The 27,113-nt window shown below is 39.1% G+C and overlaps 1 protein-coding gene across 5 annotated transcripts in view; it reads right to left on the reverse strand.

Moving 5' to 3' along the window:
* The window catches only part of LRBA (LPS responsive beige-like anchor protein), a 737,219-nt gene extending 725,130 nt beyond the window's left edge, over window positions 1-12,089 (reverse strand). For all 5 annotated transcript variants that reach the window (XM_039234337.1, XM_039234336.1, XM_039234335.1 and 2 more), the window contains exons 1-2: window positions 12,008-12,089; window positions 11,229-11,661 (exon numbers count right to left, since the gene is read on the reverse strand). In XM_039234337.1, the coding sequence (XP_039090268.1) occupies window positions 11,229-11,441 (213 nt within the window). In that variant the 5' untranslated portion in view covers window positions 11,442-11,661; window positions 12,008-12,089. The remainder of the gene's footprint in view (window positions 1-11,228; window positions 11,662-12,007) is intronic.
* Window positions 12,090-27,113: the final 15,024 nt, after the last annotated feature.

Genomic DNA, 27,113 nt, shown 5'->3' on the forward strand with positions numbered 1-27,113 from the left:
CAGTCTGTGACTCCCTCTCTCTCTGACCCTCCCCTGCTCACGCTGTCTCTCCCTCTCTCTCCTAGAAATAAATAAAACATTAAAAAAAAATTTAAAAAAAAAAAAAAAAGAATTAAATTGGGCCAATACACACATCAAATAAGTCCTGGCATTCTTAACAAATCTTAGATATTGCTATAATCTATTATAACTCAAAATAATTTTTTTTTATTTTAAAGAGAGAGCAAGACAGCATGAACAGGGTAAAGTGGAAGAAGGTGAGGGAGAAAAAATCTTAAGCTCTGTGCTAAGCCATCCAAGCACCTCAAAATAACATTAATTTCAACTCAAAAGCATACTAGATATCAATATGTGTGTGTCCCCTACCTCAAGGGTGATAAATCACCTTATCATTACAGAAAATAAAAACTGAACCCAAAAAAAAACCTTAAAAAATAAAGAACCATAAATCCACCAAATGTTTTAGTAAACTAACAAAATCACCCACTCACACTTCTGGCCACTGGCACTGCCTTAACTATCCACTGACAACTATAATAAGGAAAATTATTCTGAAACGCTTTGGATTTTGTGTCTGTTGGATGTCCATTAATTTCACAGCAATTTGATTTAATAAAATTGAGTTGGTAAGGAATGCCTGGGTGGCTCAGTCGGCTGACTCAGCTACGGTCATCATCCCAGGGTCCTAGGATCAAGCCCCATGTCAGGCTCCGTGCTCAGTGTGCAGCCTGCTTGGGATTCTTTCTCCCCCTCTCCCTCTCCCTCTGCCCCTCCCTTGCACTCACGTGTGCACACACACATGCACACACACAATTTAATAAAAAAAATTTTTTTAAATGAGTTGGTAATGTTAATAATCATTTTATAATGCCTTTATATGCTTTTATTTAATAATAAATATTTTCTCCATTTTAGATACCAATGGACCTCTTTATATCAATGCCTACTTTGTTTTTAGAAAAGATTTGTTGACACTCATTTGAAACTGATTATCATATTACTATCAGGACTTTTTTTTTAATTTCATGTATTAACAAAACACTTTTTTAAATGCTTTATATTAGAGTTTTTTATATACACATATAGTTATAGCCTCTGAAAGATAATAATTATTTTTACTCAAGATATTGAAGCCCTAAGATCATAAAGACTGAATTCAACTAGATACTATACATGGGATTTAAGATAACATATTTGTATTACTTTATGAGAAACATATTTTCACTGGAAACAACAAAATTCAAACACTTCATCGAGTCCCAAGTATTTCAAATTCTCATAACTTTAAAAGGTTTACTATAGCTTATAAATAAAAATACCACACCAATCAAGTTATTACTCATTAACAAAGGTCTTGTTAGGCAAGAAGATCTTTTTCAGTTCCCAAGCAAGAGATTTATTTCTAACAAACCATAATTAAGACCTCATCAGTTTTTCATCTTTCTCTAAGACTACATATTAAAAAATTCCAGCCCCTCACTTCTAAAACTGCAATTTTTATAGAACATAAATCACTGAAAGATTGATAAGTCTGGTCAAAAAATGTCTGGGAAATAAATGCAAACACCCAGGTGCAGTAGAAATAACAAAACTTGCGGTACCTGGGCGGCTCAGTCAGTTAAGCTTCTGACTTCAGCTCAGGCCATGCTCTCGCAGCTCTGGAGTTCAAGACCCACATAGGGCTCGGTGCTAACAGCTCAGAGCCTGGAACCTGCTTCAGATTTTGTGTCTCCCTCTGTCTTCCCCTCCCACCCCCCTCAGCTCACAGTCTGTCTCTCCATCAAAAAAAAAAAAAACATTAAAATTTTTTTTAATATTAAAAAAAAAAGAAATCATTTGGTATCCAACTTCCTATCCAAAGTAAGACTCTGTTCTACAAAATTGCCAATATGCTGTCCTCTACAACCTCCAGCAACAAGAAATTTTGTACTTCACATAGCACATTTCAGGCACATACATTACTCTTGAACAAACCTAATTAAATCTTTGAAGAATCAGAAAAAATACCAAAAAACACACAAAATATCTTAAAAATCTAAAACTGGGGGTGTTTTATGATATTAGTTTAGCAAATTAAAAAGAATTCATGTACTCGACAGCTTTTTATTTTGGTTTCCTTTTGATTTTTTTTTTACTTTGTATATTGTCCCAACAGCTTTTAAGCCAAAGACTCACTAGAAAGACTCACTATATACAAGTAGGTTGCTGAATATCCAATTCCCTGAAATAATATCAGAGAAAATGAAAAAACCTACCCTACTTTAATAGCAGGTTGTAAGAGACTAATCTGAAAATAAATTCACAAAATTGCTCCTCAGGAAATATTAAGGTAACGCAAAACTGTATAATGAAAAACACAAGCTACCTAATAAGAATCTTCATAAGAAATGTCAGAAAATAGTAAAAGAAATACAGCATTAAGGTCTTAACATTTCTTTTCCAGAACAATAAAACTAGGCTAACTTTTCTGCCTATGGACGCCCTGAATAAGCATTGTCAAATCTCCCCTTCCACCACTATCATGTCTGAGTCTCCCGAAGAGCCTGAACAGCTACAGAAGATTTTCATCTCAGGTTTGAGCTTTGAAACAACAGATGAGAGTTTGAAGAGTCATTTTGAGCAATGGGAAACGCTTACAGACTGCGAGATCCAAACACCAAGCGCTCCAAAGGCTTTGGGTTTATCACGGGTTCCACTGTAGAAGAGGTGGATGCATCCATGAATGCAAGGCCACACAAAGTGGATGGAAGAGCTGTGGAACCAAAGACGGCTGTCTCAAGAGAAGATTCTAAAAGACCTGGGGCCCATTTAACTACGAGGAAGATTTTTGTTGGGGGCATTAAGGAAGACACTGAAGAACATCATCTAAGAGATTATTTTGAATAGTATCGAAAATGGAAGTGAGTGAAATCACGACTGACTAAGGCAATGGCAAAAAGAGAGGTTTTGCTTTTGTAACCTTTGATGACCATGACAAGATTGTCATTCAAAAATACCATACTGTGAATGGCCACAACTGTGAAGTAAGGAAAGCTCCATCTAAGCAAGAGAGGACTTAGTGCTTCATCCAGCCAAAGAGGTTAAAGTGGTTCTGGAAACTTTGGTGGTAGGCATGGAAGTGGTTTTGGTGGGAATGACAACTTTGGTCGTGGAGGAAACTTCAGTGGGTGAGGTAGTTTTGGTGGCAGTCGAGGTGGTGATGGATACGGTGGCAGCAGGGATAGCTATAACGGATTTGGTAATGATGGAAGCAACCTCGGAGGTGGTGGAAACTGTAATGATTTTGGCAATCCAACAGTCAATCTTCAAATTTTGGACTCATGAAAGGAGGACATTTTAGAGGTAGAAGCTCTGGCCCCTATGGCTGTTGAGGCCAATACTTGCCAAACCATGAAAACAAGGTGGTTATGGCAGTTCCAGGAGCAGCAGTAGCTATGCAGTGGCAGAAGGTTTCAATTACTGTCAGGAAACAAAGCTTAGCAGGAGAGGAGAGTCAGAGAAGTGACAGGGAAGCTACAGGTTACAACAGATTTGTGAACTCAGCCAACCACAAAGGTGGCAGGGCCTACCTGCTACAAAGAAGGCATGTTTTAGACAATACTCATGTCCATGGGCAAAAAACCCAAGGACTGTACTTGTGACTAACTGTATAACAAGTTATTTTAGTTTCTGTTCTGTAGAAAGTTGAAAGCATTCTAACAAACTGTTTTAATGTAGATTTTTTTCGGCACCCATGCTGTTGATTGCTAAATGTAATAGTCTGATCATGACGCTGAATAAATGTGTCTTTAAAAATACAAACTAGGTTGGGGCGCCTGGGTGGCTTAGTCGGTTAAGCGTCCGACTTTCGCTTAGGTCATGATCTCACGGTTCGTGGGTTCGAGCCCCGCGTCCGGCTCTGTGCTGACTGCCAGCTCAGAGCCTAAAGCCTGTTTCAGAGTCTGTGACTCCCTCTCTCTCTGACCCTCCCCACTCATGCTGTCTCTCTCTCTCCTAGAAATAAATAAAACATTTAAAAAAAAAAAATACAAACTAGGCTAACTAATGATTGTAATTTAGAAAATGATAAGACTAGGACATTTCCATTTAATTTAATAAACATCTTTGAAGTACCTAGCACTGTAAAAGTTCTAGAGGTACAAAGATTAAATGAAACAATTTGTTACCTAAGTAAGCACTATAAAACAGAAATCTATTCTGGACATTTTTCTTTCACATATGCAAAAACTATTAAAAATATCTTAAAGAATATATGTATGAAAATAGATACTTTATAATATAAAAATAGATTAGTTTAGCTAGGTCAGCATGAGAAATAAAAAGCTTTCTTTCTCTTTTAATTCTCTTATTTTTCGGCTTCCCAAATGTTTTCTCAGTTTAAAATGAACCAATTTAAATGGAAACAAGACAGTATACCTGCAGGGGCCTAAATGATCAATTCTATTACCACCAAGGAACTACAAAGTTTTTAAATTTCATAAATTCATCCACATTTCTTTTATTTATCAACATCAATAAACAATCTAACAAAATCTACTCATAATCTATATAAATGTTCATATACTTTGAACCATTTATTCTACTTCTAGAAATTTCAAAGCACAAAGCTGCCTAAAGAAGCAAAAAAAAGAGAAAAAAAAGAAATTTCATCATTTCCTCTTACACTGAAAACTACAAAACATTAATTAAAGAAATTAAGGAAGACCTAAATGAATGGAAAGACAGTCCAAATGCATAGAATGGAAAACTCAATACTCCCTAAAGTTATCTATTGCTTCAACACCTCCCCATCAAACTCCCAGCTTGCTTTTTCACAAAAACTGACAAGCTGATCTTACAATTAATACAGAAATCTAAAGATTTCTAAAAATAGCCAAAACAATCTTGAAAATTAGAAGAACAAAGTAAGAGGACATATATCCCTATTTCAAAACTTACTACAAAGCCACAGTAAGCAAGACAGTGTGGCAGTGGTGAAGAATAGACATACAGATCAAAGGGAAAAAGTCCAGATAAATCCTTACACTTATAGTCAACTGATTTTTGACAAAGATGCAAAGGTAATTCAATGGGAAAGGATACCCAATTCAACAAAGAGCAGTGAAATGCACATACAAAAAAATGAATTTAGAATGGGTGATAGGCACTGAGGAGGGCACTTGTTGGGTGAGCACTGGGTGTTGTATGTAAGCCAATTTGACAATAAACTATATTTTAAAAAAAAAAAAGAAAAGAAAAAAAAAGATGAAGTTACCCCCTACTTCTCGTTCTCTCACATCACACAAAAATCAACTCAAAATGGATCACAGCCCTAAATGCAAGAGCCAGAACTATGAAACATCTCAAACACAGGATGTAAATGTTCAATAAATAGACTGTGGTAATGCCTGCATAGCTCTGTAAACTTAATGAAAATCACTAAATTGCATACTTAAATCAGGTAAATTTTACGGTATAAAAATTCCACCTCAACAAAGGTGTTTAAAAACAAGTCATCTCTAAAATATCACAATGGCTATTAAATAAATTCCAAAAGAACTACATAGCATATAAGGCTAGTAATATCTACAAACAAAAAATCATAAGGTTGGAATATGATGACTTATCTAAAATTACAAGTATTAAAATAATAACAAATACTTATAACAGTATTCAATGTACCACACATTATTTTAAGTGATTTATAAGTTTTTATTCATTTAATCCTTGCTACAGTGTAGTTTCCCCATTGTACAGAGGAAAAACTATGGCTCAAAGAGGTTAAAAAAACTTGCTCAAGATCACAACAGGGTGTTGGGTTAATGAATGATTTTCTCCCTTTCACAAATATCTTTTATATTACTATCATTATTCATTTGAAAAGAATAGTGAATATTATTGGCTGCCTATCCACTATCCAATTACCCTTTCAATTTCTTACCTAGACTTTTATTTGTGTATCCACCTCTCCTCATACAGCCCATATACTTCACAGAAAATTAACCCCATTCTTAGGCATAGTACTTGGCCCTGGTTTGCTTAAGCCAATCAACCGTTTCAATGACCACAGTCACCAGTTCAGTAGTCCAGTCAGGACTCTTGTTTGGAATGTTAGGACAGTGAGGCTCTCTCTCCTAAGTGATGTGATCAAAACATATGACCCAACCATCACTAGCAGCCATACTACAACCACGGGAGGAACAGCAACACACTGAAGAAAGCAGAAAAGAAACGGAAAGAAACTGGTCTTTAAAATTATTGTGTTACTATAATCTTGCCCTACCTTTGGACTTGGAGATAAACGAGCCTATAAATCCTTTTCATTGTGTTTAAAACAGGTTCAAGTTTTCTATTGCTCATAACATCATGTACAAATTTAATGGGGGCAGAGGGGGAGCACATTAACAAGTATGTTACGTGATTATCTTTCTAATAAAGGTTCATATAAAGGCCTGAAAAAATAACTACCTGCAATTTTATATGTCTCACACAGCAATTTGTAATATTTAATTGGAAATTTTAAAATGTTTTTTAAAATCTAGATTTCCAATTCTTCCTGAAAAATCAAAAGGTATGACACCACTGGGCCCATGTTACTACAGTATAACAACCAAAGAGAATAGCAGCTGCCCTTTAAGTCTCTCTAAACACAGTCACTCTCTAAACACAGTCAATAGTTACTGAACCTGTGTGTGATATGGTCAGCTCAATAGGTACTGCAAGTGTGCACCATTAATAGTTAGCAGACCTATATCAAATGACACATAATGAGCCATGAAAAATTATATTCTACTTTTTAAGCTTTAACATTTTAATTAAAATCATATACTTTTTAAACAAATTTCATGAAAGCATACATTTGTCACCAGCCCATGGGAAACACTATGCTTGAATTGAGTACCTTTAAATACCTGATGGAAGCCTTAAATTCAGCAGCAAGTTCTTGGAAACATGCCAATGCATTAATTACTCTGGGTCCAAGCATCTGACAATTTTTTTTAGCACACAGATGAAAACAAGATGAAATGGTTTCAAGTTGCAACAGGAAAAATGTAAAAGTTGACTACAAGTTTGAAACACTTGAATACACAAGTGTACTATTAATCAAAACTTACCTATAAAACAGATTTGCAAAAAAAATTACAAGAACAGTGGTGAATTTCAAAGGAATTTATAAAACAGTAAGCTGAAGCTACATTAGCAAAGTTAGGAGGCAGCACTTTGTAAAGACTTCTGGATGTATGGCTCTACCACTAATTTGGACAATTCTAGGGGAAGGGAAGTTGTTTAATTTTAACAGTACAAATATTATTGTTTAAAGTAGTTAACATATAATCAGTAAAAAAAGAATCAATATGACATAATCTATTTTAACAAAATGCTTGGAAAAATAGGAAAAAGTTATTACAGCTATAAATAATAGTTTAAACTTACTAATGAAAAATCCAGTGAAGATAGGCTAAAGGAGGTACACACATAAGGATTCAGTGACATTGGTAATAAACTGGCTCTTTAAGTATTTTATTTATTGTGAAAGAGTGAGAGCATGCACAGGCACAAGAAGGGGAGGGGGAGAGAGGGAGAGAGAACCCCAAGCAGGATCCACACTAAGTGCAGAGCCTGACGCACTGAGAAGGGGCTTGGGTCTTGATCTCACGACCTGGAGATCATGACCTGAGCCAAAATCAAAAGTGGGACACTTAACTGACTAAGCCACCCAGGTGCCCTGATACTGGTTAAGTTACATGGATGGTTCACAGGGTTTATACCATTGAAATATTTCATTACTTATACATATTATATAGTCTTCTGTCTGTATTCTACTTTTCACAATTTTGTAAATTTTAATCGACCATACTGACTATAAAAAAAGTTAATGATAGACTTTCCCCATCCACATGCCAAGTAAAAAAACTGAATGACGAGAAAAATGTTTCTGCTTTTAAGCAGTTTGTAGTTGTTGTTGTTTCTTACAATTTAATGCAGTTATTTTAAAGTTAAAGAGGAAGAAATCAATTCTACTGGTGGAAATTTCATCATTAATATTTACTTAGCAGGACCAATGATTTTTGTGTCCTTATACTGGGAAAGGTTATGCCTCAGCTATACCTACCTACCTGCTCAGAGAGGCCAACAATTCTACGTTAACTCAAGAGACAGACATATTCCTGGAAAGGTTGCCATTCTACACAAATTGTAGGCAATCTCTTTAACATTTCGGTCTGAGTCTCAACTATAAAATGAGATACATATTAAATAGTTGTTTAAAGAAAAATTTAAAAACATATGTAAAGCACCTGGCCCATTGCCTGGCACAGAGTAAACAGCATAACTTTTGTAAAATTGAAACTTTTAATGTAATTTCCTTCTCTGAGCAAAATTAACTTATCAGTTAAGAAATATTTGGGTGCTATAGTATTAACGACATTGAGATGGACTAGCTACCAGATTCCCAAAACGTCAGTTCTCAAGATTTTCTAAAGCCTGGCCAAGATCCTACATACCCATGAAGGAACATGAAAAGTGCTGTAAGGGTGAATTTGGAAAAGGGAGGAACTAATCTAATCATCTGCTCTACATGAAAAGAAAATGACAGTGAAAAGGAGGTGTAATTCAACAGATTTTCCCTCTCCTTTTACCAGACATCTATTACTGCAAACATGTAGCTGTGCATGATTTAACCAATAATCTTAAAATCTGTATGAGGCCCCCAATTGTAGGCAGCATATAAGCAGAGCATTACTACAGAATTTGGATATTTCTTAATAAAATGCAGGTGACTTTTGGTAAGTTATCCACCTCCACACAGGTCATTCAAAAGAACAAAAGAGTTCGGGGCACCTTGGTGGTTCAGTAGGTTAAGCATCTGACTGCAGCTCAGGTCATGATCTCACAGTGAGTTCAAGCCCCCAGTCAGGCTCTGTGCTGACAGCTCAGAATCTGGAGGTTGCTTCAGATTCTAGATCTCCCTCTCTCTCTGCTCCTCCCAGGCTCACACTCTGTCTCTCTCTGTCTCTGCCTCTCGCTCTCTCTCAAAAATAAACATTAAAAAAAATTTTCTAATAAAATTAAAGAAAGAACAAAGGAGTTCAAATTCTCCTTCTGCCAGAGGAATGTTATATTCCACACACAAACAACTAAATATGGGCTATATTACCACACAGATTTCTGTTTATCATCCTAGGTACATGAGATTTAGGAAAACAAAATCTTGGAGTGCTTGGGTAGCTCAGTGGGTTTAGCGTCCATTTCAGCTCAGGTCATGATCTCACAGCTCATGAGTTCAAGCCCCATGTCCAGCTCTGCACTGACAACTCAGAGCCTGGAGTCTGCTTCAGATTCTGTCTAGGTCTCTCTCTGCCCCTTGCCCGCCCACAAACTGTCTTTCTCTCATTTAAACATTAAAAAAAAATTTTTTAATAAAAAAAAGAAAAAATCTTTAAAAATGTTTTTAAGGAGTAGGAGCGCCTGGGTTGCTCAGTTAGTTAAGCATTAGACTTCAACTCAGGTCATGATCTCAGTTTGTGGATTCAAGCCCTACACTGGGATCTCTGCTGTTGGTGCAAAGCCACTTCAGGTCCTCTGTCCCCCACTCTCTCTGCCCCCCTCTGCTCCCGTGCACATGTACTCTCTCTCTTTCAAAAATAACTGAACTTAAAAAAAAAAAAAAAGGTTTCAAGTCTATTTTGAGGCAAAGGAATAAATCAATTTACCATTTATGTCCTTGAGACTTACAAAAGACCATAAACACAAGATCCCCAAAGTTTTGATAATTGTTAAAGCTGCATAATGAATATCAGAGCACAACTATCCTATTTTTGTGTATATTTGAACATTTTCATAATATTTAGGGTTTTTTTTAATGTGGGGGAGGGGTGCACCTGGGTGGCTCCAGTCAGTAGGTTAGGCATCTGACTTTGGCTCAGGTCATGATCTCACCATTCCTAGGTTCAAGCCCCGTGTTGGGCTCTGTGCTGATAGCTCAGAGCCTGGAACCTGCTTTGGAGTCTGTCTCTCTCTCTCTCCCCTGATTGTGCTCTCTCAAAAACAAACTTAAAAAAAAAATGTGTACTGTATTTGTATATAAGCTTCCAACACAACAAAATGGTAAAGAAATACCCTGTTGTTCAAAGTTTTTATGCTCCAAAAGTAAGGATTTCATCTAAGTCCTTTCTCATTCTAGAAGTTGCACTGCAAGTGACCAGACTATTTGTAAAGGTCTAGTGAAGGAAATAATTAACCGCCCTGGAATAAAACAAGCCTAACCTTGAAAACACAGAGGCAAAAGGGAAGGGCGCTAAACAGTTATTAAGGCTATTTTATATTCATATTTGTTCCCAACTGTTATCTCCTAACACAGGTGGAAGAGATAGAAGTATTTTTAAGGCCAAATTTACTTTTTATTCTTTGAGTTGATGGGCAACAGAAGTTGGAGTAAAGAAATTTTAAAAGTCCCCGTTAGCAATAACCATTTCTAAGAATGGAGTAGAGAAAAAGGAAAGTATGGCATATCCACCTTTCAAAAATAGCATTCATAGTTCATAGGAGAACCAGCAACTTCCAATAACCAAGTATGCTTGTGCTGCTAGACATGCATTTACCAAAGAAATACATTATACTGCATCTGCCACAATCCTTTTTCAAACTGCCGTTCAATTTTCACAAGATATAACCTAAATACATTCCAAAATTTAATTTAGCTAAGTCTAAAAATAAAACTGGTCAAAATATAAAATACTAACTTTGCAACAAATTAATCTTTCATCAGCCCTGTGAACAAAACTTCTGTGTTCAAAACTTACAGTAAAACATAACCTAGGCAGACTCAAAAGGATAAGCAGTATGTAGGGCATTTACATTACTTCTCAAGACCCAAAGAAAGTCACAAAAAACGTATTTAAAATGTTAATGAGAAACGTAGACTTAGTTATATATCCCAAGGAAAAAAAAATGTTTATATAATGAAACTCCTCCACTGGAACCCCTACAAAATACTTCCAAGCAACAATTATTTCCTTGGCACAAAAGTCATCTGTTCACTTTCACAAAACCTGGAGCACCTAAATCTACGCAATTCTTCTTAAACTGAAAAATACAAAAATTTCTCTCATTTAGGTCAGTAGAATTTTGTGCTTCTATCCATGGAAAAAGCCATCATCTGTATGAGTCAAGCACATGGCTCCAGCTTAACGTCTAGTTCTCCAACCCACTGAAAAGAATGTATGCTTATAAAATAGATATCTACTTACCAGGTTAAAGACAGTTTCTACAATGTCCCTATTGGATACTTCTCCAACTTCAACCAACCCCGTCAACACGGCAAATTTCATTCTGATGCCCCTGATGGGGAGCCCTGGTTTCAGGGACAATGCACCCTCTTCAGCAGAGGTTTCTTCTTTCCCTCCACCTCCCCCGTCATCACCTGTTGGTGGCGGGGAAGGGACATTGTCTTCACTAGCCATTGCTAGTTCACGAGAAAGGACAACTCGGAGTCACTATGGGACAGCAAATGCTGCACTAGCAATAAGCACACACACGCAACACAAAACGAAAAAGGTCACTCTTCCAAGTTGTGGAGAAACCCCAAAAGCAGTTGATAGGTAAAGTCCTTGGCGTCACCCTCCTCCTCTTGGAGAATATTTGTCCAATCTCTCTCCCCGAGGCTGACAACAACGCCAAACCCTATTGGAAGATTAGATAAATGTTAAATACGCTAGGTTTTGTTTTAGGGTTTTGTGGGGGGGAGGGGGGTAGAGGAGAATAGTTACTTCCCGTGAAATAAGTTCCTAAAGGGACCCCACTACCCGCCACCCGCTACCCCCCGGTTCGAAGAGATAGGTTCTGAGTGAAGGCGGGCTCAAAGGCCCCTGAACAGGTTCACTCCTCCCCCACACTCTCGCAAGGTTCCAGGCGCAGAGCTACCTCTCCTCACAGGTGCACGGAAAGAGAAACTGTCGCTGGAAAATAAAGGGTCCGAGGGAAGGAGGGGGTCCCCACGCTACCACAGAAGTAGAAAGTCCCTCCTCACCCAGATACTCCGGACTCGTCCTCACCCCCCGCCAGGGAGCCGCGAGACGGAGGTGGCGGCGGAGATCCAGGGCAGGAAAAGGCGGGGGAAGGGGGCGGTGATTATTCTCAACGCTCGGCCCAGGGGGAGGAGTGCAGCACTCAGGCACCTGAGGTTCGACGGCGAGAGGAGGGGAGGTGTGTGCTGTTGGCCAGAAGGGAGGGGGAGGCCGGGCGGCGACGGCGAGGAAGGGAGGGAGAAGAGAGAAGTCCGTGCACCTGGTCGCAGCCTCCAAGTTTCCCTATTCCGCTCCCCGGGAGTCCGCGGCTGCACAGAACTCCATGGCTTCCTGGCCCGCCCGCCCCCTGCGCTCAGCCTTTGCAAAAACAGCCCCTGCTGGCGCTGTGGACGCCGCGGCTGAGGCTGCTGGCGGTGGTGATGTTGCTACTGCCACAGCTAGCCCCGCCACGGCTCGCGCGAATATCCCTTTGCCCACTGAAACTACTCCTCGCCGCCATGACAGCGCCGAGGGCTGCCGGGCGCGGCGTGCGCGTGCGCGAGCGCGCGGGACGGTGGGGCGGGCGGGCGCGAAGGCGGAGGCAAGTGTGCTGCAGCGTGGGGCCGCGCGGGCGGCCTAGGGGGCCGCGAGAGGGTGGGGGTGCGGGGCAGGGCTCGCTGGCAGGGCTCCGTGTGAGGGTGGGCACCCTAGCGGGAGCGTTGCTCACACGACACGAGAAGTCCTGGCCCGGCAAGGAGAGAGAATTTCCTTCCAGGAGCTGACAACCCACACAACCCCCCTCCCCGCTCTCACCCCTCACCTCCCACCCCCGACCTGAGAAGGTGCTTGGACAGGAACTGAGAAGGTGATTCTAAGCTTCTTCCGTCGTTAGGTTACCGTAGGGACTCCTGGCGCGAAGAGAACCCGCCCTATGTTGCCAAGGTGCCTTCTTGGACTTGGAGAAAGACACCTGAGGGACCGCTACGAGCCCGAGAAGTGGCAGCGCTGGAGCCAGCGAGGCTGCAGTCCGTGTCTGAAGGGAGCAGAGTCCCACCCCTGACTGCTTCCAGCTGCTTCCCGCCCGCGGCGCTCCGCGAAGACTTGGGGAGAGTCTTCCCCGCTGGATGCCCCAGCAGCTGCCACCGCTTGGAAGTGAATGGGGCGGGGGTGCGGGAGGGACGTGTCCGCGAGGAATGGGAAGGATTCCTTGCTTTGCAGCTGCCGCCCCACCAAACCTCTCCCACATTCTGAGGAAGGGAGGATTCCTGAGACAGCTGCTCCAAACCGCGTGGAGGCGGGGTTAATTTTGCCTGTAGCTCTCAGGGGTTTTTTCCTCTCGTAATTTTCCAATGTGAAAGTTAGGTTCGCCTCATTCTCAGATTAGTGTAAACGATAAATTACATTCGGATTGAAACTAGCACAGGCCATCGTGATGTGTCCTTCCCCTCCACCTCCGCTATGAACAAAACCTTCTTCCTGATGCACTACTGAAACAAATATATCATTAAAGAAAGTGGTTTTCCACCCTTCCTTGCTCTTTAAAGCCGTAAGGCCTTAAAAAATAATAATGTTTAATATAATTGTAGTTCGCTGAAATGAAAGTGAAGCAAAAAGTTAGGTCAAACGGGCGCCTGGGTGGCTCAGTCGGTTAAGCATCCTACTTCGGCTCAGGTCATGATCTCACAGCTCTAAGGCTTGTGAGTTAGAGCCCCGCATCAGGCTCTGTGCTGACAGCTCAGAGCCTGGAGCCTGCTTCAGATCCTGTCTCTCTCTCTCTCTCTCTCTCTCTCTCTCTCTCTCTCTCTCTCTCTCTCTCCCCTGCCCCTACTTAGGCGCTCGCTTTCTCTCTCTCTCTCTCTCTCTCTCTCTCTCTCTTGTTCTCTCTCTCAAAAATAAACATTTAAAAAAATTAACACATCTGTAGGGAAGGAGACAGAGAGGTGTATTTGAAATAGAGGTTTTAAACAAAAGGTTTCTAGGGACCCCTGGGTGGCTTAGTCGGTTAAGCGTCCGAATTTCGCTTAGGTCGTGATCTCACGGTTCGAGCCCCGCATCGGGCTCTGTGCTGACTGCCGGCTTAGAGCCTGGAGCCTTTTTCAGATTCTGTGTCTCCCTCTCTCTGACCCTCCCCTACTCGCGCTGTCTCTCTCTTTCTCTCTCTCTCTCTCTCTCTCTCTCTCTCCTAGAAATAAATAAAAATTTTTAAAAAAAAAAGGTTTCTAATACAGCATTTTGCTTCCCCAGATTTGGGCAAATAGTCTTACCTTGAATATGTTAATATATCTGGCATATAATTGCTAGTATTTGCTAAATAAGTGTTTTCCATTAAGAAGGAGCAGATGACAACGTGTCCTAAACACAGTGTGGTCACAATTGTTCAATCTAAATGTCTAGGGCTAAGGTTTGTCTGTCATGGATTTGCCAACTCACTGTTAACACTATGTTACTCTTGAATACTCTTGAAACAAAAGGGGACATAAGACATTTACCCAAACATTTCCCCCAAAACTGTCAAGTGTATTTTACAGTTTTTCACAATTATTCAACCTCCCGCTTTACTTTGCCCCTAGTTACAGTAAAATACTTGGCAAAAATTGGAGGTTCACTGCAGAAGAAAGCATATGGAAGGTAGAAGAGGAAACTTCACTTCTAGCCACAATTAGAATACAATAGCTATGGATTATTGTTTAGGTATAAAGAATAGAATCAGAGTGCTTCAGGATAAACTATCTGTCCACCAACTATTAAACTCCTTCATGGCACAATACTGACCATTGTAGGTACTCAACATATTGTGTAGATTGATTTAAAATTCTAAAGATACTTGCTTTAGTTTTTCTAGCCTGAAAGTCCTTCCCTGAGTCTATACATCCAGTTAGAAGGAGGAAGATCTTGGTATAAATGGCTTACGATAGCAGTTTTAGAATTTGTTAAAATCTATTTATATTTTTGGTACTATAATGGATTTCTCTAGTCAAAAGCCTTCATATAAACTATCAGCAGATAAGTTTTTAGGACTACATTACTTGTATCCCTGTATTATATGTTCAAATACTACACAAGAAGGAAAAAAGACGGGGGGAAAAAGATTACCTCCTGTAAAGCCAGGCTCAAGTTTTGTATTACCATCTAGTTTGTATTTCTCTGACATCACCATCTTGACAGAATTAAGGACTACAATTTCTCATAATTTTACTTGCCTTCAGCATACATTAAAACCATAGCAGGAGGGGTATCTGGGTAGCCCAGTCAGTTAAGCTTTTGACTCTTAATTTTAGCTCAGGTCAGGACCTCGTTTTTTGTGAGTTCGAGCCCTGTATGGGGTTCTGCACTGGGAAACGTGCTTGGGATTCTCTCTCTCTCTCTCTCTCTCTCTCTCTCTCTCTTTCTCTCTTTCTCTTTCTCCCCTCCCCCCACATGCTTTATTTCTCTCAAAATAAATAAACTTTGGGGGGGGGGGAGCAGGAAAAAGAAAAACATAACAGAAAAAAAAAAGATTCAAAACAGAAAGCCTGCATAACTCAGAGGAACTCAAGCAAAGAGAATGTAATTTCATGGTGAAATCAAGAAGACTATTGATCTCTAAACCCTTACCTATATACAAAGAAACTTTTAATAGCAAATATGGGATGGAATTTTCTTTCTAAAGGAAAGAACACCCAACCCACCCAATTTTAACTTACTGACATTTTGCTAGGGTACAGATGAAATGATAATTTAGGGGAAATGTAACACTCATATGATTTGCTATGAACCTGAATGTGTATCTCTGGATTTGGAGTTTTCTTCAAATTGTTATTCCTAATAGCTTATGATCTCATAGGCTGAAAAATCGTGGTCCTGGATTCCAGCATCCTCCTTGTGAGAAAGTCAAACATCCATTAAATCTTAGTAATGTTAAATAAAACTTCTATGTTAGAAGTTAATTGATGATATTTTATGGGGCATTATTTTCTGGGAAAAATTAAAATGTAAAAGGAAAAGATATCACCTACTTAACAGTTGGAAGCTCAAAGTTTAAGATTAAAAGTTTGTGTGATTGATTGTTCAATATCTAGACGTTCAAAATGATCCACATCCACTTACTACATTTTGAGCATTTTTAAATTCTTTTTTCCCCTTGTGTATGTCACACAAGAGGTAGAGACTTTTAAAAGGGCAACTCTACTTTCAGTAAGTATGCCAGCCGCGGCATACTTTTTTAAGACACAAAATATTAATGCAGTAGTAGGATAATAACTGTCATGGTACTACAATACAATACTACCACCACTCCATCCCACCTTTTCCATCTATGTAAGTGCATATCCCTAGAATGACTGCTAGTATTATTAGCTAAATTCTTAATTTTTGTCCAGGTGAGGTCTCTGAGAGGTCAATGTGTCCCCTGAAAGTGATATGTTACCATTTCAGTCATCAAAATAGAAATGGGGATTCACATCAGAAATGAAATACCAGGAGAATGACTTTAAGCAGATAGAAGAATTTCTTTTTCTAGCCCCCACTCTTGGGTTTGAACTTTGAATTGCTTGCTAGTACACCAAATGAGGGGAGAAAGATAACTTCTGTAATGTGGAGGTATGCTTGGAGCATTCCTACTTAAACCAAAGCCACATGGAAAAGCTATGTAAAGAACAGTCATTGGCACGTGGGAGTCTCAGTTGGTCCAACTCTTGATTATGATCACGCTCAGGTCATAATCCAAGTGTCATGGGATGGAGCCCTGAGAAGGCTCTGCATTGACCATGGAGCCTGCTTAAGGTGCTCTCTCTCTCCCTCTGCTCCTCTCCCCAGCTCATGTGTGCACTATCTCTTTCTCTCTCTTAAAAAACAAACAAAACACAATCAAGGTCCGTCAGTCAGCAGCCTCGGCTGAGCTCCCAGTCACCAACCAGGCCTGCCATGAGAGTGAACCATCTTGGATATTCCGGCCAGGTGGTTAAATCTTCATATGACTGCAGGGGTGCCTGGGTGGCTCAGTTGGTTAAGCACCCAACTTTGGCTCAGGTCATGATCTCATAGTTTGTGAGTTCAAGCACTGCCTCAGGCTCGGTGCTAACAGCTCAGAGCCTGGAGCCTGCTTGGGATTCTGTGTCTCCCTCTCTCTCTACCCCTCCCATGCTCATGCTCTCTCTCTCAAAAATAAATAAACATTAAAACAAAATAAAATATTCCAACCTAGTCACAGCTATGCTATAACCTGGAGTTATCATAATTGGGCCTATATGTTAAAGAGGATGGTAACACTGTATTTAGCCAGAGATTCTCAATGGAAAGGAGAATTGTGTGGGATCAATTTGGAGTTATAAGGTCCACAGGAAATTTTCCAGGGAGATTTTCTCTTTATTGCTAAATGAGAAGAGCTAGATTTAATTTTATTATAGAAAGCACCCATTTGCTTACAGACACTCCAAATTATTTTCTCTCTTGAGAAATGTGCAGCTACATGTAAGCAAACCTCTAAAAATGTAGGGAAAGGGCACCTGGGTGGTTCATCTGACTCTTGATTTGGGTTCAGTTCATGACCTCACAGTTTATGAGATTGAGCCCTGAGTTGGGCTCTACATTGACAACACTGAGCCTGCTTGGAATTCTGTCTCCCTCCTTTCTGTCCCTTCCCCACTCATTCTCTCTCTATCTCTCTCTCTCTCAAAATAAGTAAACTTTAAAAAACACAGAGAAAAAACGGTTCAAGTCCACTAATAATGAAAGAAATGAAATTAATATAGTATTGAGGTAACATTTTTTTACCTCTCTCATCTTACGCGGTGTTGGCAAAAAAGAGATGTGCACTCTCATTTACTGCAAATGTATAAATAACATCACTGAGAGGCAGTTTACCAATATGCTGCTCTTCCACTCAAGAATGGATCCTAATCTAAACATAACCAGGTAGACCAGAGGCAGAGTTAATATCATCTTCATTTTAGTAGTATTTACAATTGCAAAAACTTAGGAAGAATCTACATATCTAACACAAAAAGAACAGTTGGTTAGATAAATTATGGTTCCTCCAGCAGCAAAATTCTTTGCAGCCAATAAAAACAGCATTGGAGGGGCACGTGCATAGTTCACTTGGTTAAGGGTCTGGCTCTTGATTTCAACTCAGGTCATGACCTTATGGTTCATGGGATCAAGCCCCTAGTTGGGCTCTGTGCTGACATTGTGAGGCCTGCTTGGAATTCTTCCTCTTCCCCCTAAAAAAAAATAAATGTTAAAAAAATGGCATTGGAGATCATTAATAAACATAGAGTATTTTCATGATACATTAAGTTAGGAGATTCTTTACTTTTTTGAGTCATGTATCACTGATGATGTGGTACCAATTAGAATCAAAAGATATTTAAAGCTAGAAGAAATTCACTCATTAATTAAAATCATTCCCAAAAAAAACACGCATTGAGTGATCCTACATATTAAACACTGCATTAGACATTTAGGTTAAAAAAGAAAAATCCAGTCCCTGCCTTGGGGACTCACAGTCTAGTCATTGGGACAGACATTACAATGCAGTATGTTAAGCCTATGAAAACCTAAAAGAAAAAAAAAAAAAAACTGCAAGAGACTTCCAAGAAAAAGGTGATACCAGAGCTGAGTATTAAAGAATAAATAGGGGAGCACCTAGGTGGCTCAGTTAGTTAAGTGTCCAACCCTTGATTTTGGCTCAGGTCATGATCTTGTAGTTCCCCGGATTGAGCCCCATGTCAGGCTCCTCATCAGCTCAGCGCCTGGTTGGGATTATCTATACCTCTCTGCCCTTCTCCCTAACCCACGAGCTCTCACTGTCTTTCTCTCTCTCAAAACATTTAAAAACAAGTATTTTAAATAAAAATTTAAAAATAAAGAATAGGGGGCTCCTGGGTGGCCCAGTTGGTTAAGCGTCTTACTTTGGCTCAGGTCATGATCTCGTGGTTCGTGGGTTCGAGCCCTGCATCAGATTCTGTGCTGACAGTTCAGAGCCTGGAGCCTGGTTCAGATTATGTATCTCCCTCTTTCTGACCCTCCCCTGCTCTCTCGCTCTCTCTCTCTCTCTCTGTCTCGCATGTGCGCTTTCTCTCTCTCTCTCCGAAATAAATAAAAACATAAAAAAAAATTTTTTTTAATAAGAATAAATAGGAGCAAGCCAGATGAAAAAGTCAAGGAAGATTATTCCACAATATGAAAAGTCTCCAGAAAGATTGGACATTTTAAACTGAGAATGTAACTGAGTCCAACTATCACTCTTAAATAATTAGATTTTTCTTCTGGATAGCGCTATAAGACACTAGTCAAGTTACCCTGTAAACATATATTTAAAAATGCATCCTACTACCTACACTTTGATCACACCATCTTTCTAGGTACACTTTATGTATGAGGAATCTAAGTATAACTTACATTAGTTACTAAGTGTAACTCCCTTTGTACACAAAGGGAGAAATGGAATTGATTCTGTGTTTACACAATAGGCTTAAGAAGTGCAAATTATCATACATTCGTGGTTTGTTTCTTCAAATTTTTTTAACATTTATTCATTTTTGAGACAGAGACAGAGCATGAGTGGGGGAGGCGCAGAGAGAGAGGGAGACAGAATCTGAAGCAGGTACCAGACTCTGAGCTGTCAGCACTGAGCCTTATGCGGGACTTGAACCCATGGACCGCAAGATCATAACCTGAGCTGAGATCCGGATGCCTAACCAACTGAGCCACCCAGGCACCCCTACGTTCTTGGTTTTATTATGAATAAAAATTAGGTTAGCATAACCAAGACCCCATGCCTCAATTATAACTGTTACCAAAAAATGGTAAGTCTAGGAAAAGCAAGCAGGTTATTGATAGGAAGTTGACTAGAGATGAAGCTAGAGAGGTGGAGTGGACCAAAGTAAACCCGGCTAAGGACTGAGCTAACCTGAAGGGAACCTGTTGCCTCCAGAAGATTTCAAGCTGCATAGTGATAGGATTTCACTAGCCTCGAAAAAAAATCGCTAAAAGCTACCCAACCTCATTTCATATTTATTTGGGTAGAATCATCCATTGTACAGCATTGGTGTAATGCAGCGTTTATATTATCTTATAATAATTTGAACTTATAAGGGGCAAAATTGTATGCGGATATTGAGATGATCAACATATTAATTGTAGGATTGTACATTGCATTAGGCATTTCCCTCAAAATATTGAGAAACTGAAGATGAAGTTAAGATGTCTCCATAGTTATCATACTATCTTTGATGAGGAGCTATAGAAGTTTATAAATATTTAGCTGTTAAGCAATTACTTGAAACATATTTGGAAGGCTGAACATACTCATAGGAAAATATATTGCCACTGTAAGTACATGAAAAATAAAATTGGACCTCTATCTCACATCACAAACAAAAATTAACTCAGGGGCGCCTGGGTGGCTCAGTAGGTTATGCATGTTACTGATTTCAGCTCAGGTCATGATCTCATGTTTGTGAGTTTGAGACAAGCATCTGGCTCTGTGCTTAGCATGAGACCTGCTTGGGATTCTCTTTCTCTGCCTGTCCTCCACTTACACACACACACTCCTTCTCTCTCTCTCTCTCAAAAATAAGTAAATAAATTGGGGCGCCTGGGTGGCTCAGTTAGTTGAGCATCCACTCTTGATTTCAGCTCAGGTCATGATCCTATAGTCATGGGACTAAGCCCCACATCAGTTTCCGTGCTGAGCCTGGATTCTCTACCTCTGCCACTCTCCCCTGATCACTCTCTCTCACACGCACTCTTGCTCTCTCTCTCAAATTAAAAAAATAAAAATAATAAATGAATAAATGCACTTTAAAAATGAAATCAAAATGGATTAACATCTTTTTTAATGTTTATTTATTTTTGGGAGGGAGAGAGCAAGAGTGGGGAAGAGGCAGAGAAAGAGGAAGACAGAGGATCTCAAGTGGGCTCTGTGCTGTCATAGCGCTTGAACTCACAAAACACAAGATCATGATCTGAGCCAAAGCTGAACACTTAACCAACTGAGCCACCCAGGTGCCCCTGGATTAAAGTCTTAAACCTAAGACCTGATACTATAAAATGCCTAGAAGAAAACATAAAAGAAGGTCTTTGACATTGATCTTGGTGATTTTTTTGGATATGACACCAAAAGCACAAGGAGCAAAAGTAAAAATCACCAAGTGGGGCAATATCAAACTAAAAAGCTTCCTTACCCATACACAAAACAACAGCAGCAGCAGCAACAAAATGAAAAGGCAAAGCTGAAGAATGGGAGAAAAGATTTGCAAACCATATGTTGGATAAGAGGTTAATATCCAAAATATATAAGGAACTCATATAGCTCAACAACAACAACAACAACAAACATTCTGACTTAAAAATAAGCAAACTAAATACACATTTTCCCGAAGAAGGTATCAAAATGGCCAATGGGGTGGGTGCCTGGCTAGCTGACTCAGTGGAACACACAACTCTTTATCTCAGGGTTGTGAGTTCAAGACCCACATTAGATGCTGAGATTACTTAAAAATAAAATCGTAAGAAAAATGGCCAATAGGTACAATGAAAAGATGCTCAACATCACTAATCATGAAAGAAAGGTAAATCAACACCACAATATGTCACCTCACACCTGTTAGCATGGCTATCATTAAGCAAAGATAGCAAGTGTTACTGAGGATAAGATGGTGGTTAACAGGGGCTGGAGATGGGGGAGATGTTGTTTAAGGGTAAAAATTTGCATCTAGTAAGTAAATAAATTATGGAGATCGAATGCACAACATAGTGGTTACAGCCAATACTGTATTATAAACTTCAAAACTGCTAAGAGATTAGATCTTTTTTTGAAAGCAATGATTTTTTTAATGTTTTTTACTTACTTTTGAGAGTCAAAGAGAGACAGCGCAAGCAGGGGAGGATCAGAAAGAGAGGGAGATACAGAATCCAAAGACAGGCCCCAGGCTCCGAGCTAGCTGTCAGCACAGAGACCAACACGTTGCTCGAACCCACAAACCGTGAGATCATGACCTGAGCTGAAGTCAGATGCTTAATCAACTGAGCCACCCAGGCGCCCTGTAAGAGATTAGATCTTAACTGTTCTTAGCACAAAAAAAGAAAAGAAAAGAAAAGAAATGGTAATTATACATTGTGATAGAAGTGTTAGCTGAAGCTAGGATGATAATTATATTGCAATATATAAATGTATCAACAGGTTGTACATCTAAAACGTACACAATGTTATATGTCAACTATATCTCAATTTTAAAAAAAGAAAAGCTTCCTGGAAAAAGATACACATGCTTTGAATTTTCAAGGACAAAGAAGAGGGGTGTCTGGGGGGCTCAGTTGGTTAAGCATCCAACTTTGGCTCAGATCATGATCTCACAGTTTGTGAGTTCAAGCCTTGAGTTGGGCTCAGAGCTAAGTATGTGGGGCCTGCTTGGGATTCTCTCTCCCCCTCTCTCTCGGCCTTCCCCCATTTGTGTGCACTTTCTCAAAATAAATAAATAAATTTGGAAAAAAAAAAAAACAAAGGACAAAGAAGATAGTGTGACTCAAAAAAAAAAAAAAAGGAGAAAAGGTGTTTAAATCAAGATAGCAAAGTGTGCAAAGAACTTAAGGTGAGAAATAGCATGGGTTCTAGGGACATCAAGGGGAGATGTCCAGTAAATATTTGCAGCTGTATTTGTAGGTACAAATGTGGCATCATCAGTGATCTCATGGTTCATGGGTTCGAGCCTTGCAGTGGGCTCTGTGCTGACAGTGAGGAGCCTGCTTGGAATTCTTTCTCTCCCTCTGTCTCTCTCTGCCCCTCCCCACTCATTCTCTTTCTCTCTCTCTCTCTCACCCCCTCTTTCTCTCTGTCTCTCTCTCTCAGTAAAAAAATAAACATTTAAAAAGAAAATTAAAGAGAAAAAAGAAGGAATGTGGCATCATCCACCAGAATGAGAAGATCACCAAGCAGAGTGTGTAACGTTTGAAGGGAAAACAACTACAGACTACAGGCTTGTGGTGGGCAGTAGAATAGCCTTTCAAAGATAGATCTGAGTCCTAAACTCTGGGACCTGTGCATTTTTACCTCACATGGAAAAAAGACTTTACAGATGATTAAGGATCATGAGGTCTATAACTCTGGATTATACAGGTGGGTCCATTATAATCACAAGGGTCCTTATAAGTGAAAGAGGGAGACAGAAAGGTTAGAGTAAGTGAGAGATTTGAAGACCCTACAACGATGTCTTTGAAAATAGAGGAAGGGGCCACAGGCCAAGGAATTCAGGTAGCTTCTAGAAGCTAGAAAAAGTAGGGAAACAGATTCTCACCTGTAGTCTCCAGAAGGAAAGCAGCCCTGAAAATATCTTGATTTTAGCCCAGGGAAGCCCATTTTGGACCTCTGACCTCTGAACTGTAAGATTATAAATCTCTATTGTTTTAAAACACATTTTTAAAAAATGGGGCCTGGCTTGCTCAGTCAGTGGAACATGTGACTCTTGATCTCTGGGTCGTGAGCTCAAGCCCCACCTTGGGTGTAGAGAGTACTTAGAACAGATAAAAATCTTTTTTAAGAATGGGGGACACTGGGAAGAATAATATTGACTTCTAGGAGCTGTAATTGCAAAATTCTGTGGCTCTTAACCTTGGCCATGTTTTAGAATCGCCTAGAACCTTTTATAAATCCCCATCCCCAGGCCAAATAAATCAGAATCTTAATTAGGACCCACACATCAGCATTTTTTACAGCTTCCTAGGTAATTCCAATGTGGAGCCAAATTTTATAACCACTGGATTTATATTTTATTTCATAATACTCCTTCGAGGACATGTATAATAAGTATGATGTTAATTAAAAATAAATTGTATAAAGATTTTAGTATCACTCACTTAGATTATTATTCTATTTTAAAAGCAATGGTCTTAGAAGGGAGAAGAACTGAGAGTTCTGTGTAAAAAAGAGAAACTAACAGTTGCTAGATTTCATGTTAAAAGCAACACAGAAATAGTGTCAACTTCAAAATACTTTTTTTTATTTTATTCTTAAGCAATCTTTGCACCCAACATGGGGATTGAACTCACAATCCCAAGATTAAGAATCGCACACTCCACTGACTGAGCCAGCCAGATGCCACCAAAATAGTTTATTTTTTTTTAGTTTACTTATTTATTTTTATTTTTTAACGTTTCTTTATTTTTGAGAGACAGATCAAGAGCGGGAGAGTGGCAGAGAGGAAGACAGAATTTGAAGCAGGCTCTAGGCTCTGAGTTGTCAGCACAGAGCCTGACGCAGGGCTCAAACACTCCAACTGTGAGATCATGACCTGAGCAGAAGTCAGACGCTTACCTGATTGAGCCACCCAGGCACCCCCAAAATAGTTTATTTCTAAAGCAAAATGTGGTTAGTAAACAAAGAATTACCATTTAGGAAAATGTACTTCAATTTCCAGGATCTAAATAAGATTATTAGAAGTTCTATAATTAGCAATTATAGAAGAAATAGCTAGAGGAAATTATTTTATGTTTTGTAAAAAATAAGAAAGTCTTTATTTCTCTGCTAAATCCAACTTCTCTTAATGGAAGTTTGTTAGACAGCTTAACTTTGTGTTTAAGCTTTAGAAGAAGAAAATGTGTTTTGCTTATGTCAATTTAAACCAGTTGAGAAAAATCTAATACAGAAAGTAGCACATAGCAGTATACTGATCTAGTTCTGGTTCCATGAGTCATAGCTGGAGAAGCTTAGATGGTGGGGAAAAAAAAAGAAGAAGAAGAAGAAGAAGCTATTGAATGCATTGAAGGCCTGGAAAAATGAGGTAAGACTAACTTAAGTGGAAAGAAGTTTGGTAAGCCACCCCAAACTACAATACATTTTTATTTCAACATTTCTGGTTTGTTCTTTACAGATGGATGAGAATTAAGAATAGAATATATAATTTTCCTTATTTTCAGTCCCCCCTCAACCATTGTTAACCAAAATGCTTGTGTACAAAGTGAACAGAACAAATGAACAAATAATTTTTTTAGGCTCCTCCAAATTTGGTAGGAAACCAAAGTGAACACACTTTTTCTGTACTCTTAAATTAATTCTGAATCGTGATGATTTAGACAAGGTAGGTAAATCTTAACTTTTCTGTAGAAAAAAATCAAAGGAGACTAGGGTCACATCTTCTGAGTTTTCAATATCAAATCCAGAGATTGGTACAACTGGTTGTGTGTGAAGAATGGATGGTGGCCAAACAATGATAAAAGCAAAGAGATAATTTTAAGATAAAAACTAGGGTAAGCAAAATGGAGGCTGAGAAGGGAAAGAAAAGAACTCAAGCTGTATTTTGAAAATCGAATCAATTTGTTGTTATATTATATGTAAGAGGGTAAAAATATGGAAAGGGGGCAATGAAAAATACCATTTGGGTTTTTGACTTAGGCAATTGATGGGTATGCTATTAACTGAGGTGGAAATAACTGGAGTTGAGCTACAGGGTGAGTTGGCACTGACATCAAGGACCTACTTCACTCATTTGTTAATGACCAGGCTCCTGAAGGCATTGAAATGTATATTTATATTTTTCCTCTGAAATGAGTAGTGAAAAGGTGACCCAAGGCCAGGCCTTGGGCTCTTTGAAATGAATGGGAGGTGAGGAGAGGAAAAGGAACTAGCAAAGGAGATTGAAAAAGGGAAGGCACTTGTGGGGATGAGCACTGGGTGTTATATGGAAACCAACTTGACAATAAACTATTATAAAAAAAAAAAAAGAAAGAAAAAAGAAAACATTAAAAAATTAAAAAAGAAAAAGAAAAAGGGAAGGCAAGTGAAGTAGATGGAAAGTAGGAGCGGGCAGTCACGGAAGCCAGGGGAGGAAAGCAATTCAAAAAGGAGGAAAATGATTAGGATATGATTCTGCTTACTCATGACCCTGGTTAGTATGATATCAGCTAATGGAAAATTAAGACACATATCTGCCCTGGTGCCTGCACCTATGACAGAACATGCACTATGCCACAGCCACATTCATATATGTTCAGTTCTCCCCACCCTTCTTTCCCCACAGAATTTCCGTTATCTGTCATGAAATGGATGATGTTATTTGTTACTCCTCTTACTAATTTCTGTCTTCTACCTTAAATAACATTGAAGGGTCTTAAAGAATTCAAAATGTAATGCATGTTAATTGTAGAAAGTTTGGAAAATGTAGAAAAGTTTAAAAATTTAAAAAAAGAAAAAGAAAAAACCAGAATTGCAACACCCAGAGATACCATCTCTACCATTTGGTGTAGGTAAGCATTCCAACTGAGCGCCTGGGTGACTCAGCCCATTGAGTGTCCGACTTCAGCCTGCATTGAGACCTCTACTGTCAAATGCAGAGCCCACATCAGATCCTCTATCCCCCACTTCTCAAAAATAAATAAACATTGGGGCACCTGGGTGGCTCAGTTCCTTCAGCGAATCTCTCCGTTCCTGAGTTCGAGCCCTGTGTCAGACTGTGCTGACAGCTCAGAGCTTGGAGCCCGCTTCGGATTCTCTGTCTCCCTCTCTCTCTGCCCTCCCCCACTCACGCTCTGTGTCTCTCTCTTTCAAATATAAATAAAAATTAACAAATTTTTAATGTGTATTACAAAATCGAGATCATGTTAAATATACTGCTTGTAACCTGCTTTTTTTTTTCCACTTAGAAACATATTATTAAAATTTTCCATGTCACTAAATAGTCTTTTAAGCATCACCTTAATAACTGTATTATTACATTATTGACTAGACATAACTTAACCAATCTTCTATTTTTAAATTCAAGTTGCTCCCAATGTTTTACCATTATAAACATCATAAAAATATAAAATCTAGTTAAGAGTATAGACTTTTACACCTAACACAGTTGGTTTAAATGCTATATCCATGGCTTACTGGCTGTCTGTTCTTGAGAAATTGCTGAACAAATTAGTTAAGTTTGTTTCCTCATTTCTAAAATGACTATAATTATAGTACCCATTTTAAGGATTACACTCAAAGTACTTAGTGTGTTACCTACAAAGCAATTGATCTTTAATAAATATAAATTACTACAATAATTATAGAATGTATTGTTAAATTACTGTATTTTTAATTTTTTAAAAAAATGTTTTATTTATTTTTGAGACAGAGAGAGACAGAGCATGAGAAGGGAAAGGGCAGAGAGACAGGGAGACACAGAA

The sequence above is a fragment of the Hyaena hyaena genome, unplaced genomic scaffold (assembly GCF_003009895.1).
Source record: "Hyaena hyaena isolate Hyena2069 unplaced genomic scaffold, ASM300989v1 scaffold_89, whole genome shotgun sequence".
Lineage (NCBI taxonomy): Eukaryota > Metazoa > Chordata > Mammalia > Carnivora > Hyaenidae > Hyaena > Hyaena hyaena.